At 39.2% G+C, this 21,298-nt stretch overlaps 1 protein-coding gene across 9 annotated transcripts in view; it reads right to left on the bottom strand.

Moving 5' to 3' along the window:
* LOC140547132 (multiple PDZ domain protein) overlaps nucleotides 1-21,298 on the bottom strand; it is a 75,757-nt gene that overhangs the window by 6,711 nt on the left and 47,748 nt on the right. For 5 of the 9 annotated variants that reach the window (XM_072670687.1, XM_072670690.1, XM_072670694.1 and 2 more), the window contains 16 exons: nucleotides 21,072-21,249; nucleotides 20,749-20,859; nucleotides 17,286-17,375; nucleotides 15,643-15,705; nucleotides 12,645-12,716; nucleotides 8,607-8,775; nucleotides 5,705-5,901; nucleotides 5,287-5,378; nucleotides 5,001-5,076; nucleotides 4,257-4,337; nucleotides 2,793-2,885; nucleotides 2,477-2,551; nucleotides 1,502-1,676; nucleotides 1,260-1,423; nucleotides 1,071-1,154; nucleotides 603-796 (listed from right to left, as the gene is read on the bottom strand). In XM_072670687.1, coding sequence (XP_072526788.1) covers nucleotides 603-796; nucleotides 1,071-1,154; nucleotides 1,260-1,423; nucleotides 1,502-1,676; nucleotides 2,477-2,551; nucleotides 2,793-2,885; nucleotides 4,257-4,337; nucleotides 5,001-5,076; nucleotides 5,287-5,378; nucleotides 5,705-5,901; nucleotides 8,607-8,775; nucleotides 12,645-12,716; nucleotides 15,643-15,705; nucleotides 17,286-17,375; nucleotides 20,749-20,859; nucleotides 21,072-21,249 — 1,914 coding nt within the window. The remainder of the gene's footprint in view (nucleotides 1-602; nucleotides 797-1,070; nucleotides 1,155-1,259; nucleotides 1,424-1,501; nucleotides 1,677-2,476; nucleotides 2,552-2,792; nucleotides 2,886-4,256; nucleotides 4,338-5,000; nucleotides 5,077-5,286; nucleotides 5,379-5,704; nucleotides 5,902-8,606; nucleotides 8,776-12,644; nucleotides 12,717-15,642; nucleotides 15,706-17,285; nucleotides 17,376-20,748; nucleotides 20,860-21,071; nucleotides 21,250-21,298) is intronic. The other 4 variants (XM_072670689.1, XM_072670691.1, XM_072670693.1 and 1 more) reach the window with 4 other exon arrangements.

Here is a 21,298-nt window from a genome sequence, read left to right as displayed (position 1 = left end):
TCGTTCAGCATCGCTACCGCAGCATTAGCACGAACCGGCTCACACAGAAGCTAGAATTACCTTCACAAGGATAACTGTATTAAAAGTTAATGTGTAACAGCTGTGCTGGACTACGATCATGATTTGTACCACGTCTATGTGACTGTTCATCATCTTTTTTATAGCAATCCGCTAGCATAGTGCTAACTATGCTACACTTGCATCTAACCTGATTCAGTGGATTCCAACAGTATTTGAATTACTACATCTATAAATTGGCCTCTTTGACTTGGTTTAAGAAGAGTGTGGTTCAAGCATGCAGATTACACTATGCTAGCAGCATTAGCTAGCAACATTAGCCTTGTACTTGTAGTGCAAGACTAATGAATGAAACGGTCACATAATTATTATGATACGGCGTGCACTTCCTGATCCTGATTTAGCAACACAGCAAATTGTTAAATGAAAAGAAATCAGAACTGGTCTAACGGATTCGGGCCGGCCGGACGGTACCGCACAGCCATAACGAAATTTGACCCTGCAGTGGAAAAGAGGTCAAAATCTTAGATGTATGTACATGTCTGGCCCTGTATATTTAATTTTATTCTGTCTCTTTCCTCTACCTTCTCCCGACGATGCTGAGTCCAAGGCTTTGGCCAGGTTTCTTCTGCAGCTCCACGGTGAGAATATCCCACAGCTCCTCCTCTTTATACTGACCTTCATCACGGAACACAGTCAGACGCACCAGTTGAGGAGTCTGCCTCAGCACATTGATGGCCTCATCATGGGTGGCCATGCGCAGGTCTATACCATTCACCTGATGAACATGAAAGTCATTGGTTTCTTGCTCTGAAACAACTACTAAAACAATTCACTGCATAAATAAATATATCCATAATATTTCAGTGTCTCTATTCTGACTTTGCCTAATCTAATAGCCACGCTGGTCTGTTCCTCCAATATTTAGCTTCGCCATGGGCTACAGATCAGACAAAACCAAGGAAAGCAGGCTGAAAAGGAAGTTCAATGGAGGTATTTGGACGCAGTCTATGTATAGAGACACCTTTGTAGACGTTTCTAGTGCAAATTACCTCTAGAATCTGGTCTCCGGCCCACAGCCTGCCGTCTTTAGCGGCAGCACCTTCTTCATACACTTCGTGGATTATTATAGCACCCTGTGAAGGATACTGGTTTTAGTGTGTGACAGATTACAGTGTGTATGCGTCTAGATAAGACTCATAGTTTATGTAAAACAACAAACAAAGCTGTAGTCTATTTACCAGCAGCGTGTCACAGCCTCCAACAATGCTAAGTCCTAGTCCTGTTCTTCCTTTAGAGATATCTATGGTGGTCTCACAGCCAGGGATTATTGGGCAAGTCACAGGGTCAGACACCAAGGTCGCAGGAGTCGATGATCTGCTTGAGCCTGAAAAATCCATGACAGCTACAATTAGATAATCATGACATGATTACGATACACATGTATTTTCAAAATCAATATGAGAGTCTCTTATGTACTCACTCCTGATTGGCTCTGGTTCTGGAGGTGTTGCAGAAGACAGGGGCATGCTGGTTAGGAGTGTGGTTGCTGGGTCTGATTCTCTGAGTGCCTGATTAGATGGAGTCTGGAGTGTGGAGTCTGCTCTACAGACAGTGAGCTTCACAGAGCTCTTTGCCTTGTCCAACAAGGACATCACCTGTAACAAAGCAATGCAAATTTTATAAAATGGTCAAAGGTCAGCTGACCTCATGGTTAAGTAGTTTTTCATAGCACAATTTCTTTTTGGTTCTTGTTTGGGTGATTGCCCCCCCCCCCCCCCATTGTTCCTGGCAAAAGGTTTCTAGTTCTGTGAGATTCTTGGGCCTTCTTGTTACACTGATCTTCTAAGGTCTATCCACAATGATTTTTAATGGCAAAGCCTTTGCTTGCGCCACCTGAGGTATCATCTTTTTAAACTAATCATCTTTTTATCTTTAGCTTTATTTTGCAGATGGTGAGATGCTTACCCAGAATTCTTTTGGATTTAACTGAATGTATTCTTCTCTTAACCAGTTAAATATGCAGTGTGCCACTGGCTGCAATGCAATCCCAAAGCACAGGCGATCCATTCCTGTGCAGGTTGGACAGGTGTTCATTTCATGCAATTCATGCAATTCGCTATCTTAACTTCAACATTTATCAGTCCATAGGACTTGTTTCCAAAAAGCACCTGGCTTGTTTAGATGTTTTTTAAAACTGCCTGACGCTGAATTTGGTGGTGAGGACACCGAAACGGAGGAGTTGCCGCACAGTAGAATAGTGCACCACCACTTCTGCTAAGGTCTGCTAAATCTTCTTAAAATGTTCTTCTGCAGTCAAACAGGGTTTGGATTTGCCGTTCTAGCGATCCTATTAGCAGAGTGGTACTCTTGGTACTCTCTTGGTATTGCAGAACATGCTGGATATGTCCTCAAAAAACAAGAGGCTGGTTTGGGATAGCTTAAATGTTTGTGTTACCTTCTCTACAGAGAGACCCAGCACAATTTCATCATCCACCGCCATCACTCTATCACCAGCCTGTATGCTCCCCTCCTACACACACACACATTCACCTTTTAGAACTCCAAGCCAGGATTACATTCACAAGCATCTTTACAACTTGGTAAATGTTAACTACTACTCTCATTTCATTGAAGTTGTTCTATTGTTACTTCGTTTACTGCGTTTTTACTACTATTTTTTACACTAGCACAATAGGCCTGAATATTTATGTACACACACAGGATAAGAGCAATAAAAAGCTGTATTGAACAGATCTGAGGTGTGTCTGTACCTTTCTGGCTGCTCCTTCTTCTTTAATGCTCTGCACAGTGACACCATTCCTGCTGTCCTCCTCTGTCAAAACTAGTCCCAGTCCACCCTCCTCCTATATTTTTCAATGTACAGAAAAAAGACATTAGTACAGTTCATAAGAGATGGTAAAGAGGTGAACAGGTCTGCTGTTGATTTTAATATTAGCTGACAACTGGAGTAGTTGAAAAGTTTGCAGGTAATTACAGAAAAGACAAAAAGGAAAGAAAATGTGGCTACTAAATATGGTGGGGTTTTTGTTGCTGGTTATAGTTTACATACTAATGTAATATATATAAAGAAACCCTTACTGATAAGTGCTTATTAAGATTAAAGTTTAAAATGTCTGGATACTGGTGTAATACGAGTAGGAATGTCACGATCTGATCCAGCGATCAGAGGCCAACCCAGGCATTTTAATCGATCCACTTCCGATCCTTAGGTTTTCTGTATCAGTGCCACGTGGCGTCCTCTAGGTGCCATTAATAGACATGATCCTCAGCTGCTGCAGACCAACTTCTCATTATTTAAAAACTACCCTAGACAGAGTTATAAAGCAGAGCTGTATTTGAACTGTTAAGTGCAGAGACATTACCAGTTAGGCTAAACTTCTAAGCTAAGCTTCTAATTCTAACTCTCCAGTCCACCTTAAATAGTGATGCAGTTACACTGTGAAGGTTTAACAGCAGAACATAACTGCTGCATTATTTAAGGGTGAACAGTTCAGGGAAGTTCAGGGAAGATGAAAACTTCAGATAAGAGTTAGCTCAGAGCCTCGCTGTAAATGTGACACAGCAACAATAAATGGCTCACAGCAGGTAAAAAGTGTGTTAGTTAATCTGTCAGAAGAGGAGGATCTAAACTCTTCAAAACTAGTCAAATGTTTGTCTATGTTCTGTCTGTTTTGTACACACAGCCAAAACCACCCAGTTTGGTTGTAGTTGTGCAACGACAAAGATATTTTATTCTGTTTTTTCCATTTGGGAAGTATAAAGTTCCTTCCAGCCTGTCTTTACCCTTGAACTACACCTGGATAGAAACCCAGAAACTAAGATGAAAATGCTCTGTTCTGCCAGTGAGAGAACTACACTTCTTTTCTTTGGTTCTAAACCAGCTCAGAACAGCGTCGTTACTGAGGCTAATGCTAATGCACACACACTAAGTGACCTGCCCGCAGCTGAACGGTGAGGTAAGATATTAAACACTACAGAGTTTAAAACAGTCATCTAAAAAGTTGCTTCCAAACAAAGTAAATCAATTTCAAAACTGTTACTAAAAATAGTGGCTTTCCTATTGTGTATGAGTGCATCTTACCCCAGTTGTGCGGCCGTATTATTTATGGAAACACAAAGATCGAACCAGTATTGGCCGATAGTCAGCATTAAGCAACTCGGATCTGGGACATACTCATGTGAATGAAAAATAAAGGAGAGGGAGTGTATCTTACCACTGATAGAATCACATGCTGAACACATTTAGACAGGTCCATATCAGATAGTAAAGGACTGATAGAGGAGCATGTTTCAGGCTACAAGAAAATGACAGGGAGTCAAAATCAGACATTCGCAACACAACTAAATGAAAGATGAATAAATAATGTTTTTTTTATTATATATGAAAAACAATATGTATACAATATACAGCAACATCTCCAAATACTTTCTTTCTTTTGTACTCTTATATATTTCTAAATGTATTATCTATATGCCCAAATGTTTGTGGATACCCCTTCTAATGAATGTATTCAGTTCTTCTAAGTTGCACCCATTGCTGACACAGATGTGTAAATGCACACAGACAGCTTGTCTAGTGTCTGTAGAGAAGTATAAGCCTGTCTATTGCCAGTTGTGGGCTACAGGGGTATAAAGCCCCCCATAACAGTGGAGCAGTGGAACTGTGTTCTCTGGAACGATGTTTGGTGCTCCATCCAATACTTTTGGGATGAGTTGAGAAGTTTGGGATGAGGTTGGGTGATGATCATCCAACATCCTGACCTTACAAACTTTCTTGTAGATGAATGCAATCAAATCCTCATAGCAAGTACAAAGACTTCCAGTTACATAAACAAAAACATGATTAAGCTCTTTTAATCCCCTTGAAATCTGAAGAAACATTAATTAAGCAGTTGTCCCAATATTTGTGTGTGTGTATATATAGGTGTAGGTGTGTATGTATGTGTGTGTGTGTTTACCTCTGTTTGTGTATCAAAGGTGTCTCCAAACTCCTTCATTGGGCCAACAGCCATCTGACTCAGAGCATCCGTGTTCCTGACACACACACGCAGACACACCATTCCATATCATGAAGGTTGTCCACAACAACTATATTTAGCTGAGCTTTCATACACACAACACATTTGTGGAGTACAGGCGCCATCTAGTGGTCCTGATTCAACAGTGAAACAGGCTTCAGAATGGGGTTCCATCACTCTGCACCACTTCCTTAAGAGCGTTCGATCATTTCAGCTTCACACTCACCTGATGAATATGATTTTGACTTTGGATGGGGCGCTCTTGATAATGGACGAGGCGTTCTGATGGGAGCGGCCGTACAGGATCTGACCGTTAATCTGCAAAAAGGCTGAGCTTTAGGCCAAAAAACACTACAGCACTACATAACCAGGTAAAACAATATACTACAGATGGCTATTCAATCAGGTATCGCTATATTCTTGATTTATCTTAAAGAATATCAGTGGATTTGTATGGTAATTATCCTAAAATTCACTTTACTATTATATGTTGTGCAAACACTTTCTAACAGATTCTGATATACAGCAAAAATGAAGATCAATAACTGAATCAGTATAAAGATCAATATCTAAATAATTGAATAATTATAACTGTGGCATCTATGTCACAGAGTGACAGCCAATGAAGTGAGTTCATCTCCCACCTCCAGCAGCTCGTCTCCCACGACAATGCGTCCGTCCCTCCCAGCTGCACCGCTGGGGTCGATGCCCACCACGAAGACACTCATGCGCGAACGGTCTCGATTCCCCGCCAGACTGAGACCCAGACCACTTCTGCCTTTCTCCAGCTCGATCATGTGTAGCACACCCGGCAGACTTCCATAACGCTCCACAACCTTCTCTACTCACACAAACACACACACAATATTATATAAAATGATATCTCTATATAATTACACTAGATTTCACATTACCTTTAGTCCCCTTCAATATCTTTGATCCTCAGTCTATATTATGTTCTTTCACTTTTGTCCTGCAGATAATAACAGATCCTACTGTACTAATTAAAACCCTATTTACGGAATAATTCAGTATCTCACTGAGCTCATCAGTTTAGCTAAACCCTTCTGGATCTAAATGAGGTACTGTATACTTCTGTTCGGTCACACTGTACCCACAAAGACTTCTCCCCACTCATACTACAACTGAATTCACACCTATACAGTGTCTTTTTCTGAATAGATAATGTTAACATTTCTGACTATATATCTAACATGCATGTTTAAACCAGTGCAATAATGTACGAAATGATGGTGTATAATGTATATATGTGTGTACTGTGGATGTATAGAGTATGTATAGTGTGTGTGTAGTGTTTGTATGTGTATAGTGTGTATAGAGTATGTATAGTGTGTGTATGTGTGTATAGTGGATGTATAGTGTGTGTATAGTGTTTGTATGTGTATAGTGTGTATAGAGTATGTATAGTGTGTGTATAGTGTTTGTATGTGTGTATAGAGTATGTATAGTGTTTGTATGTGTGTATAGAGTATGTATAGTGTATGTATAGTGTTTGTATGTGTGAATAGAGTATGCATAGTGTATGTATAGTGTGTGTATAGTGTTTGTATGTGTGTATAGAGTATGTATAGTGTATGTATAGTGTTTGTATGTGTGAATAGAGTATGCATAGTGTATGTATAGTGTGTGTATAGTGTTTGTATGTGTGTATAGAGTATGTATAGTGTATGTATAGTGTTTGTATGTGTGAATAGAGTATGCATAGTGTGTGTATACTGTATGTATAGTGTTTGTATGTGTGTATAGAGTATGTATAGTGTGTGTATTGAGTATTGAGGGGGGCAGTGGTGGCTCAGCAGTTAGAGCACCGGGCTATTGGGTTCGATTCCCGGGCTCGGCAAGCTGCCACTGTTGGGCCATTGAGCAAGGCCCTTTACCCTCTCTGCTCCCCAGGCGCTGGAGTTGGCTGCCCACCACTCTGGGTGTGTGTGTACTCACTAGTGTGTGTGTTCACTACCACAGATGGGTTAAATGCGGAGGACAATTTCGCTGTACATAGTACAGTGACAAATACATGCACCTTTACCTTTATAGTGTGTGTATAGAGCAGGTATAGCAGTATCAGCTATATCCAGTCAGTATTCCAGACAAGGAGAAACGCGAAGGGAGGAGCTGCAAGGTTATCTTTAGTCTCACAGAAGCCCAGAGCAAACTGAGGTCCAGCGGTAATAAATTTTAGTATAGTTTGTTTTTCAAAGTTAATAAAGGAATGATTACGTCAATCCTGATGTCTTCAGTCTCTCTCAGACGGTAGGTAGAGGTATATGGTTTATTAATTCAACAATGGTACCGGATTGGTATCGGGTATAGGCAAAGTTCATGTATCGGTATTTCTATTTTGTAAGTATATCTTTGTTCTTTTTTTCCTACCTTAAGGACAATGCACTCAAGTTTCTGACTCATCTTTACACCTGTGTAATGTGACAATAAATGTGATTTGATTTAAACAGAAAAACCCATGCTGCTCAGTGGGTCCCCAGTGAGAACTAGGACTGAGAACCACTGTCATTAAGCTTGAAGCAATCTTTCCAAACCCCTGTTTCTACAGTAGAGCACCCCTGCCCTGTGCATTTCAGTTTGCCCTTAATTGAAGAAGCACAGAAAACACCACAGGTATGGGCAACTCCACCTGTCATATGCCAGCGTGAGAACTGTGCCCTCTAATGGTGACCTGTGTTAATGCAATATTAAACTCAGTTTACACTGTTTGTGCTGAAACAAGATCCAGATGATCTGTTCAGCAGAATCACAGTGACTTTTCACAATAATATACACTATGCATATGTACCATAAAGTTTTAGGCACCCAAGCACATTATTTAAAAGCATTTCTCTTAGCTATAAGATATTTTCTGCTTGTACAATAGCCAGATCCCATTAAAACAGATCAAAACACTGATTTACCAAACCAGGTGTTGAATGGTAACTATAAATAATACTAGACTCCATGAGAAGAGCTTTGGAGGTGTTTTAATAACCACAGCGATGGAAAACCATGAAATTTTGTATGCTGTTATTAGTGTTTATTCTAATATTAGTGTTCTACAGAGGAAATGAACACATACTGCCCAGATAAGGAGATTTTCCATTGTGTACAGTACTGTATATAAACGCATTGTTCAATAAAAGCTCAAAAGCTACGTTTCCATCCAAAGGTTTAGCTTTAAAAAGCTGTACCTCCTGAAGTGTATCTAAACCTAGGTTAACACTGAAACTTAAACGAGTTAACCACAGCTGCTTTAATTAGGCTTTGTGAAGCTGAACCTTAACTAAGAACCCTGACTAAGCTAAACTAGCATGAGACTTGTCTGTGGTTGCTGTGCTCTACGTCTCTACGTGTTAGAAAAACCTAGAACGTTCTCTCTTCATTTATTCTGGTTCTTTTAGTTTGTAAGCACCCGTTCTGGACATTTTAAGGACATCGGCAAGCAATCGAAAGTTCGTATTTGTCAGAGTACGGTCAGCGTACCGGGCTTTAACACGGCTGTCCACAACGTTCTAAAACTGAGTGGATGACATCACTTACTCCAAGTGTAGCCAAACTCATCCTCCTCTTCTTCTGCCGAGTCGTGAGGAAGAGTAATCCTGTCAGGTATTTCTGTCAGCGTGTCTGTGTCCGTTTCGCCCACATGTGGGACCACGGGCAACGAGAGGAAGGATGTCGTCGGGGAAACCTTTCCTGGCTCCCGATGTAGCTGCCATGGTAACCGGAGGACATATTTAGAGAGAGGAAACGTGAGATAAACATCCGAAAAGCATGCTGTATACAACCAGTTCAACGGTAGAGTTAGTTAAAATAACAGTGAAATACAAGCAATTTAGAGAAAACAAAACCCGCTCCAGTGTTTTTCAACTGAATATCTATCTGCCGCATCTGTAGCCTGTGGCTGATGACTACACAAAAAATAAATCTCGTGCCTTGTTCTGAGCTCATTACAAGAATAATACCCAGTGGGCAGTTTAGCAGAAGCACTTGTGCCTAGACATAGGCCTACACATCAGTTCTTCACCCTCACAACTGCAATACTCTCAACAGTTAACAACAGTTTCACAGACCCTAGAATAGAACCCTGAGGGACTCCACAAAATATGCTAAACCAAATAATTCTGCACTATAATTAATAACAGAATTATAAATCTAGGGTTCGGAAGGTTTAAGTAGCAAGAAAAGAGTAAAACCAGCAATTTTTGATGACTGTAGAATTACACATAACATTTTGGCTTGCAGACCTTTAGCAGGGTTTAAAGGCATAGTGATTGCAGTTTTGTTTAAATATGCAAAAAAATAGGATTTTTTTTAATCCAATAAAATGCACCCAGCACCCTTCCACTTTCTTCCAATCAGAACAAAGAACGTTACAGAGTAACCAATAGGCATTCTGCAGATCTAAGCTCTTCCAAGCTCTGACTTGGTTCTAACAAATATTAAAAAGAAAGAAAAACACATAAATAAATAAAATTAATATTAAAGTGTTTTATATTAAGTTACTACAGAAACAAATATTCTATGTTCTTATGTGGTCATGGTTACCTCTTTTGTTCTCAAACAGCAATGTAATTACCATTACTTTTAACCCTGACAATGGCCTATGTGCTGAAAAAAATCTACAGTCATCAAGTGTTACAGGTTTTACTCTTTTCTACAGTTTTTGTTTTTAACAAGCACCTAAAGTAGTAACAAACATTCCTATAAAAATAAAGGTACCTCAAATGGTTCTCGGAGAAGATTCTTTGCCATACAATAACAACATTTGGGTCCAGAAAGATTCATGCTTGTAATAGACATGTAAAGCTTTGAAAGATCTAAAGAAACTTGAAGTTCTTTAAAGGTTTTTTACACTCACACACCTCTATTGCAAACCTAATAGAAAGATAATTTGGTTCTTTATAGAACCAAAAGTGGATCTTCCATGTTGACGAATCTTCTCAAAGAACCATTTGATGCACTTTTATTCTTAGGAATGCATGGGAATTATTTTCTGCAGTAGTCGATATATGCTACAAATGAAACAGGTTACAAATGAAAACTACTGGTTATTACTTTAACTTATAACTTTTCTGCCCCTAATGCAATTCCCAGTCATTAAATACACACAAAAACCTCCATTAACCTCCACACCATTAACTCTTATAGCGAACTCTAAGCTTGTCCTGGGTTGGCTTTCACTGCTCTGATCTACTCCTGATTGAGGCTTAATGCAAACAGCTTCCAGTCATTCAAGCCATGTTCCATTAACCATAAAAAAGGTCATGCTATCTTTCCTGCAGTTCGACTGTGCTGATCTAGCTTTCAATGTAAAACTTTAGCTCTACGTAATTCAGAGAAGCTTAAAGCCAGCAGAGTGAAGCGCAACTTACCTTTGACATGTGCTAAAGTTAAGATCTAGAGATCAAGCAGGCAACGTTATCATCATTAATGCTCATTTAAAAAGCTTTGAAAGATGCGCTAATCAAAGCCAGAAATCAGCTAGATGTAGCTTAATGACATGCCTGGTATGGGCAATTCCACAGTAATGTCAACTACAACACCAAACTTTTTAGAGCTGACCCGAACAGCATTTTACAGGCTTTGAAATTTCAATGGTGTTTCAGAACAAGTTCCCATAAACACCTTTAAACCTTAGGTTCTCACAAACACCCTTAAAAATCAGCGGAGTTAATATTGTACAGCAGTAAAAGAACAAATGAATAAACTTAAATAAACTTGTGAATATTTTTAACATGAATTATTTTACATTTCATTGAAAAGTTCACAGACAATTTTTGATTTAAGTTCCGTTTAAAAGGTTAAAAACAGGTCAAATCACAACAAAACAGTGATATATTTACAATATACAGTCCACAATGACATTTAAAAAAGCATAAACTCTCTTGCATCATATCATTATATATTTATATATTTAAAAAGGTTAAAAACATCCTATTACTTTTTATTTTAGTTTTTCCCAATTTTCTCTATAGTTTGTTTGGTTTAGTTTTTTTTTACTTTCCTATTAGATTTTATTTTTTGTTTAGCTACCTATTAGTATAAATTTTAGTTTTTACCATTTATTTTCTATTAGTTTTAGTTTTAGTCCTGTCAAGTTCTAATTTTTTACAGTTAGTTTCCTGTATAGTTTTTTCCTGTATTTTGTATTTTAGTTTTTCTTTAGTTTCCTATTTGCTTTAATATAACATTTTCATAGTAGTTTTTTTTATTAGTATATTTATGTTTTCAGATTTTATTACAAATTATTCTTCTGCTGATTTGAAAAATATATATTTGCAGTGAAATGTATGCACTGTAAAATCAGTCTAGCTGCTTTTATTCTGAGCTGTTTAAAATTACTTACTGAGTCCAGGTGGAACTCAGTTCTCATATAGGCCTATGAGTGGATATTTTAGGGTAGAGTGTATATTGTCGGTTTAATCACGTACCCAAAAGGCATTAAATTATCCATTAAGCATTTAAGCAAGATTAGCGCATTGATTTTGTTTTATGCAATTTTAAAGTGGAAAAACGAAAAGCAGCTATGTGCAAACGTTTGGGCACTTTGGGAAATTTGAAATTTCATAACTTTTTACCAAGGTCTTTTTCACAATCATGACTGGGAAAGGCCAGAAAATGCTAATTTAAAAAGCTTTATAAATACAGACTCCTCAAAACATGTCCCAATAATCAGCAGCCATGGGTTCTAAGTAGCTGCCTAGCACTCTAAAAATAATAATAACCGGAACCCACAAACACGGAGATGGAAAAAAAGGATTATGAGAAAATAGCAATGCATTTTTAAATAGTCGTTTCTTAAGGTCATAATGTTATTAACAAATGGCAGTTAACAGGAAAGCTAGAGGTCAAGGTGAGGTGTGGAAGATCTTGGTAGAAAACTTTTCAAGACAACTGCATTAGGATTGGTGTAAATGAATATCTAACCCCCGGTTTGACTGCAAAGGTCCTTTAGGAACATATAGCAGACAATGGAGCAGTGGAGCACTCTTCTACTGTGCAGCAACTTCTACATAAATATGATCTTAATATAATTGTCCCTATAAGAAACCAGGTACTGGTCATGCAGGGTGCTCCACTGATCCACTATATTTTCTTTTTTTGTTATTTTGAAACTACCAAAATATGAATTAATATTTCCTAAAATATTAAATGAATCCTTTTGTAAATCAGCTCATCATTTACCTACTTAGCTATTCTAACTGACAGATTTTTAGGGTGCCCAAACTTCTGCAAGCCACTTTAGGTTAATGTGGGGTGTCATGAAAGACGTACGTATGTAGCCTTATGAACCTCACTCTTGTTACCAAAAGTTCTTGATTTCAGGTGTATCCGGAAAGACTGAAATTGCCCCTAATCTGGCATGTGACAGAAGCAACAAGGCCTGCAGGAATCATCCTGCAGTCACCAAACCAACACACACACACATAGTGGAGAAAGAGGCTGTTAAGGACACATGTATGTGCAGCCGATGTGAATCTCTGTATACACTGTTTTTACTACCGCACATACATGTTAGAAAGAGTCAGAACATACACACAAACACACACACACACACACACACACTCAGGAACAAACCTTAAACGGAGTAGGGGTGAAAGGGTTAGTTGGGGAGAGACGGAGGAAAAGTCTACTGTGACTCTCAACATCCTACAGAGAAAAGAGAGAGAGAGCAACCAGCACCAGTGAGGGAGAGAGAGACAGAACAGAGACAGAGAACAGAGCAAGGCAGTGAATGAAAGAATAAGAGGGATAGAGAGAGAGAGAGAGAGAGAGAGAGAGAGAGAGAGAGAGAGAGAGAGAGAGAAAAGGACACAGACAGAGGACATACTGAACTTAGAGGTGGGCAATATGACGATATTTTAATGTCATCGTAACACACAATATGCTTTTCTCAGTATATTATAGATATCGTGAGTACTTTAAGAACACTGACCTACATAAAACTTCATGTTTCATTTCTAAGAATACGCTTTTTGGACAAAGGTATTGGGACACCTGCCATTCATTCATTGTTTCTTACATAATCAAGGGTCTTAAAAAAATAGTTTATCCTGCTTTTGTTGGAGTAACTGTCTCCACTGTCCATGGAAGGATTTACACTAGATTCTGGAGCATTGCTGTGAGAATTTGATTGCATTCAACGACAGGGCAGGATGCTGGATGGTCACCACCACAGCTCATCCCCAACCAACTCTCCAACTTATCCCAAACGTATTAAATAGGGCGCCAACCATCATTTCAAAGAACACAGTTCCACTGCTCCACAGCTGCCAATAGGTTCATGTTTATCTGCTCCAGCAAGTCTTATTCTATTTGCCGTACTTCTCTACAGGGTCTAGACAAGCTGTATGTGTGTGTGTGTGTGTGTGTGTGTGTGTGTGTGCATTGGCACATCTGTGCAAGCAATGGGTGCAACTTGCTGGCTGAATGCATTCATTAGAATGGGGTGTCCACAAACATTTGGCCATATAGTGTCTGTTTAAAAGGATTTCGTTTTTAAAATCTGGCACTATTAATGCACGTTGTTTGTGTAGCAGCATACCCTCAGCAGAACCTCATCCCGCATCGTGACAATGTATCGTTAAACGCTGGATTAATATTTTGGCCACATTACCCACCCCTAACTGAACTCGCACAGACACAAAGCTAAGTTAATATACCATAATACTGATATACCATAATACTGATGTACATTTTAAAAAATGTCTTTAATTAATCAATGAGTTGATTATGTAAAGGACCTTTGCTCTGATTGGCTATTTTGTCTTGTTTGTTCCTTGTTCTAAAAGCAGTCTGTCTAGCAGCTATTATGTTTAGACTGATACCCTCAGGGAGGAGCAGGGCTGAACTGCTACAGTCTAAAAAAATTCATATGCAAATAGAGTCATGGTTGTGACGTCACAAGCATGATCTCCACATACAGGCTATATGAACTATATACACCTTAACACACTAACATCTTCCATGTCCAGAAAGCAAAGAAAATTAGATACATAATTTACATAATCAGACTAATAACTAATTCAATTATTAGTCTGATTATGTAAATGAGCCTTGCCATGTCTCTCAATTCTCATTTTCTTGTTCCTTGTTCTAAAAGCAGTCTGTCTAGCAACTATCATGTTGCTATAATCGACTGAAATTTTAGCAATTTCAAACTGTTGTTGGCTAAAAGGCACTGCAATGTGCAAATAGTGCCATAGCTATGTCATGGATGTGACATCACAAGAATGGCTTTTTTCGATATACAGGCTATGCTATTGTACATTTACACAGAAATCAATCTTTTCCATGTCAATAAATGAGCTCTTTAAACAAACTGAATGCCATTTCAGAGCCAGTGATGTTAACTGATACTAGGGATGGGCATTTGGGACAGGGCATTTTTATCCTTGCCACCGTTGGGTATTGGTTTTTAAGACTCCGATCCACTTCCAATCCTTATATTTGCTGTAGCAGAGTGCCACCTGGTGTCCTCTAGGTGCCATTAATAGTCCTTAAATGATCCTTAGCAGCTGTAGGTGAACTTATCATTTTTGCAAAACTACCCCCAGACAGCCAGAATTCACCTGTGATGTTATTTCGGTGATCAAAACAAAGCAGAGCCTTATTTAAACTGTTAAGTGTGGCGACGTTACCAAAACAAAAGCTAGTTGGCTTCTTATCCTAGCTCTCCGCTCTACCTTAAATAGTGCCACAGCTGCAGTGTGTACATTTCGACAGCAGAGCGTAACTGCTGCATTATTTATGGGGGAACGGAAAGTTTGGGGAAGAGGAAAACTTTAGCTTAGAGTTAGCTTAGAGCCTCGCTGTAAATGTGATGCAGCAACAACGAACGGCTCATGGAGCAGCAGTTTATTAGGTAATATGTCAGAAGAGGAGGAGCTAAACTCTTCACTCATCCATTAAATGTCTGTTTTTTCACACTGCCAAAAAACATAATTTGGTTGTAGTAGCGCTGTGCAACGCTATATTTTATTCCATTATAAACTTTTGTCCTTGAATTCCGCCTGTTTAGAAACCAAACTATGATGGAAATGCTCAGTTCTACCAGTGAGAGAACCACGCTAATTTCTTTGGTTCTAAACCAGCTCTGAGCAGTGAATTCATAATTAATGAACACACACTAAGTGATCTGACTGCAGAGCTGTAAAGAAACTGGGAGCTGAATGTTCAGGTTAGGTCAATCCGACTGGACTGTAAGATATTATACAATATAAGTTTAGATATTATACAATATAATGTAAGATATTATTCAATATAGAGTTTAAAAAGTTGCTCCCATAAAAGTATTTACAAACAAATTGTGTTTACTATTGAGCATTGGCATATCTTACCTAAGTTTTGAGGCTGTATTGTTTGTAGAAACACAAAGATGGGATTGGAATCGGATCGTTATCAGTCGATAGTCAGCATTAAGAAACTCGGATAGGATTAGGGAGGGGGGGGGTATCTTAAGCACCGAAAGAATGAACCATTATTTCTCCCACAACACTCATTCAGCACTGTCCATGTCAAACCCACTGTGTTGCCTGAGAAACCCACTTTCCTCTTAAAGTTTCAAAGCACTGACCTTGTCATTGTTGGGCTTTGAGGCAGGCGCTGTTCTGTCCTCCACTGAATCCGTCGCTGACGTCTGCCATTCGAGCACAAAAAAGAAAGACTCTGAGAGTGCTCAAAGATGACTTATTAAACACACTTGAGGTGTAGCACACCTACAGACACAGATTCTTCACTCATAACTGCTGCAATAACACCACAGCGGCAGCTCTCTAGCTGTATATAACACTCCAAACGAGGCCATCCAGCATAATTAAGGCGTTCTTTAATGGCAGACTGCTGGCACTGAGTGGCTCCGGTGGTTTATGCTTGTTGTTCAGAGGCTTTCAAATAAAGAGAGTTTTAGTGGCCATCTGCACTGAGACAGCTGCGGGTGCCTTGATGAAGAAAGACTCGCCGCCTGCACATCTGGCCTGAGAGTTCACGAGCAGCTGACGGGGAAGACTTACACTGGGCTTTAAGCTGCACAACATTCATGTAAATAAAAGCAGAGCTGCTATGATCTTATATCGCCTGTGGAAATTTGTAGTTCCTGGGTGTCCGGCTGTCAGGCTCCCTCTATTGGATTCGGAACTTTAGCAGCATCCTCAGAATTTCTCCAAAATTTGGTCAATGCAATTTTTACCCACTAGTTAGGACTCTCCCCATCACACAACGCCACCAACTACCAGCACTGGGAGGGTGCTGGTGCTGGTGCAGGAGAGCACTACCTACCAGTTCTGTTATGTCAGCTAACACACCTACACTGGCATCATGTGACTGGATGGGTGAGTGACTGGATGGGTGAGGGACACTACCCATCCAAAAAAAGCTGGGCCAACTATGCTCTCTGGGGCTTCCTGTCAACGATGGTTGTGGCACGACTGCCGATCAAACATGACTGGTTCGAGTGATAGGGGTATGTTTAGAATGGCTGCACCACTCAGAGGGAGCCCTCTGCTTTGGGCTTCTCAGGCGCACCATCTAAGCACTGATCCTGTAGAGTCATGAGACTGGGAGTTTGATCACCAGTGATGCCACAGCCATCCGTAAGTAGAACTGGCTTGACACATTATTTTCCCCAAAAATAGCATGATGCTAGCTGTACTCTTAGCAATATAAAATATGTATTATTAATTATTAAATTAAAATATAAATATTATGTATTATAAATATTAGATATTATTAATAATATATTATATTAAAACATATATTATATATAGCTCTATAAAATTAGTTACTGGACTCAACAACTGAACAACAGTGCAACCCCTTCTGGTGCTGGACAGAATCATGGTTCTTCAAAAAGAACAAGCTACAACAAGTTTTCTGTGTCAAATGTAACAGACTTGACAGTTATTGCTCACCTCCAAGCGTGTTCAGAACAGGCTATCTATCACCCTCCCAGCTAGAAAGCATTGCAATGACAGGGCAAAACCTAACTAGACTGGAATTGACAAGCATTAAACTGAGGAGGAAACAGGGGGCAAAAAAAGCCTAGAAATGTGTAGTACTTTTGCTAAGTATTGACAAATCGCAATCCATTAAGATAGAAGCAACTAATTATACAGACATGTTACAGATCACATAGGCATGTGGCAGTTAACAGAACAATGCATCAGATTAGGACAGATTAGAAACAGAGAAACACACGAAAGCACATAGGGTTGCTCTAACCTGTAAAGGGGCGAGTGTAAAGCGGGCTGGTGCGTTAGAGCGGAGGGGCTGCACGTTGCTGTTTAGCTGCAGAAAAGGAACAGGAGGCTTCTACAAGCACAACACAGGAAGTTAAAGCACTACCAAACACACCTCTCCAAACAGCACAACCCACATCTCTCCAAACACAACTACACCTCTGCAAATTACAGCTCGAGTGCTCATGGCCAAAAGAGGAGGAGAAAACCATGGAAAATAATTCTGCAGAAGTAAATTTTTAAGCTGCTCTTCCAATGGAGATCAATCTGATCAGAAACATGTATTAAAAGATTCTAAATGGATGCTGGCATTCTTTACATCACATAGTACTGCTACTACAAACCTATGCAATTTTAGATAGGACCAGAACAATGAGCAGAATTGAAGCTAATAAGTGTCTCTAATACCTCTGTAGTTATAATTAACAATACATGTAATAACAATGTAACTACTGTTGATTTAGTCATTGTTACAGATGCACTGCAGTAGTACAGTGGTGTTTACAGCTTACAGTTTACATAACCTGTACTTCTGTAATACATCAGTAACAGTATATACATCACCAGTTGCATGGATTATTAATCTGTCAAACCCTACAGGCCTGTATGTAGGCCCATACCTTCCTCGCCCTCAACAAACATAAGTTATTAGTTTCATAGCAGTTACTGAACCATTTTTAGTAGATGAATCATTTATAGAATTTACTGAATCCTTTATCACAGTAACTAAACTATTTACAGCATTTACCGAATCATTCACAGAATGAACCATTTCTAGTAGTCACTGAATAATTTATAATATATAATTTGTTTTATTTATAGTTACCGAATAATTCATAGCAGTTGATGAATCATCTATAGCAGTTAATTAATCACTTAGAGTAGATACTGAACCATTTCTAGTAGTTATTAAATAACTTACAATATATCATTTTATTTATAAAGTTAGTGAAATATTTATAGCAGTTGGTGAATCATCTATAGCATTTACTGAATCATTTATAATTGAAACTGCATCACGTATAGCAGTTACTGAATAACAGGTCTTAAAATTCAAAGTAATCATAGCGTTAATCCTTGGGTGTAAACATGTAATCATACTATTAGAGAAATTTAATACAAAGTGGGCCCAAAATTAATATCCAAAGAATTCTGTGTTTAACCTGACAAGACACAACTATAAATAAATGCTTCAAATAATAATAATAATAATAATATGTAATAATAATGACAATAATAATAATTCTAATTTATAATATAATCTATTTCTATATAAGAAATAAAACAACAGCACTAACTGACAGGACAAGTGATAAGTATAGCTTTTAAAAGGGAAACATTAAGAGACGAGATGGGCCAGGAATACTCTTCTTAAACGAGTTTTACTGGTTTAAATCCAGGGCCTGACTTCTCTCCTTGCTGGAGTCACTCGGGAGTAATTTGTTGGCACATTTTTAGAGCACTTTAGTGGAGTGGAGATGAATGAGAGATGCAGATGAACGAGTGAAGAGGTGGAGAGGTCTGGGAGGTGAGATAAGCGGCGAGAGCGGCAGGAGCTGAGAGAGCGGAACTGAAATTACCTGGCACGGCAGCGGAGGGGAGCGTTTTAGAGAGGCATCGTGTTTCTCTATGTGTGGAGATGAAGGAGGGCTTTGCATAGAGTAAGGCTGAGAGGAGGCAGGAAGAACGGCGGGCGAGAGAGAGAAAGAGAGAGGACGAGCATGCAGGACATGATCTAGGGTGGATGGGGTGAAGATGCCGTGGGCAATATGATGATATATTATAGTTATCATGATATATGAGGTCAGAGTAAGTGTCTGAGGGTGTTTTAGGTGTTGTCAGTACAGTGAACATCTCCATGTATCATTAAACCTATCATTAAATGAAGATCCCAAGTGGCACAGCTGTCTAAAGCTTTCGGGCTACGGTCAAAAGGCTGCAAATAATAGTCAAATAATAAGAGAGTATAATGGGCCCTGTTTAACTGGATGTATTGCACTACATGTCTGTATGTCTGTATATAGAGAATACTGTACATACTGCAATGATAATGTAATATGTGTCCTGTATTGTGATGGTTATAATCCTGTGTGAGATCTCACCAACCTTTATTAGAGTAAACAATAGCAGAATGAGGGTGAACCTTTCTGCATTCAATGAGCCTCAATTAACTAACTAAAATAAAAAGGCTACGTCAGACTCATGATGTGTTTTTAAACTGCAGAATTGTTCACAGCTCTGCTCTTCTAATAAAGAATCCTGTTGTTCTCCTTAATTCCCAAATAAGAAAATAATGGAATGTCAGACTGGTGAATGAAGCCTAAACCTGAGGCCAAATATACTTTGTCATTTTCTTCTTAAGAGACTGAACATATTTCTATGTCAGCTGTGGGTTGTGTCAGACTAAAAGACTGAATGGCCTAATGGCGAATGCCCATTATCATCATTCCACATCATCATTCCTGCCATGTCATCCTGAAGAGGACAGCAGCTGAATGATTGGATATTTGGCTTCTCTTAGCTCGTCAGCTTTCCGAAAAGACTGGTGAGGACGTTCCCTCTTAAACGTATTTTAATCATCACTGACATCTAGTTTATTTGATAATAGAGCACTCTCAAATTGGAAGACCCCCAAATTAGTGCATTAGTGCATCTCCATTAGTGCAGCAAGTGATTTAGAGGGATCATGGTATACTTCTTTTGACAAAAGACTTTCTAAAGAACACTTTCTATGGGTCTATATATATATATATATATATATATATATATATATATATATATATATATATAACTGATTCAAAGGTTAACTGAACCAAACAAAGTCATTTAGAGGATTTCTATTGGTCTACTCATCCATAATTATTTACATGGTGGAAAAACACTAAAAACGGACAGAAATAACATTTTTCATTGGACAGCAGCACTATATACTGTATATGCACTGTATATCATCACTGCCAAGCTCCATTCTGACTTCCAATAGGTATTTTGGAGACGCAACAGCAATGATGGATTAAGCTATTAGTTCACTAATGTTGACAAAATGAACATTTATGGATCTGGCTGGCATTCGGGATAACACGGACACTGAGCAGTAAACCCACCCCAAATCACTGATAGTCCTTGCCAATGAACAGGATTGAATGTGAGCAGTTTCTGAGTCTTAGAGGCTGTTTCGACTTTTCGCTCTGAATAGTATGTGGATAGTAGACAAGATACATCTCTCTGAATGTGGTTTGAGTGATTCGGTCGTAATCCGATCTCCAATGTGTCCTCCAGGTGTGTTTTCACCTGTGTTTTTATATAGTCAAAGTGTAAACAGCATTTTTTACACTAACAGAACTGTTAGCTGTCCTAGGTCTATCAGAAAGTCACTGATACACTATGTGGAGCAGGTGGTGTGTAAGGCATGTGTGTACTGCATCTACTGAGCAGTGTTTACTGACCCTGGGCCTGTTAATGATGCTCTGCACCAGGAACATCACAGGGTTGCCAGCTTTACGGATGGCCTCTACCGCTTCCTCATGACTGGCATCTCTTAGATCTACACCGTCCACCTGAAACACACACACACACACACACACACACACACACACACACACATACATACACATACATACAGGACATGAGTATCCAGTTCTTAGAGGATGCCTGTTTTTTTAGATGGTTGTGTGTTTAACTAGCAAAATGTGTGTGTGTGTGTGTGTGTGTGTGTGTGTGTGTGTGTGTGTGTGTGTGTGTGTGTGTTTGTGGCTGTGGGTGTGTTTACCTGTACGATTCTGTCTCCAGTCTTCAGAGTTCCGTTGCGTCCTGCAGGACTGTCCTCTAGAATGTGTTTAATAAAGATGCCCCGCATCACCTCCCCGTTGCTGAGGCGGCTGCCCATGCCCCGCCCACCCACAATGCTAATACCCAACGATTTTCCCGCCTCCCTGTAGAGCTCCACCCTACAGATGACCAGAGGAACACACATACATTAGATTTCATACAGGGTAT

Source organism: Salminus brasiliensis, chromosome 24 (genome assembly GCF_030463535.1).
Source record: "Salminus brasiliensis chromosome 24, fSalBra1.hap2, whole genome shotgun sequence".
Taxonomy (NCBI): domain Eukaryota; kingdom Metazoa; phylum Chordata; class Actinopteri; order Characiformes; family Bryconidae; genus Salminus; species Salminus brasiliensis.
This window is presented reverse-complemented; position numbering and strand designations above follow the sequence as displayed.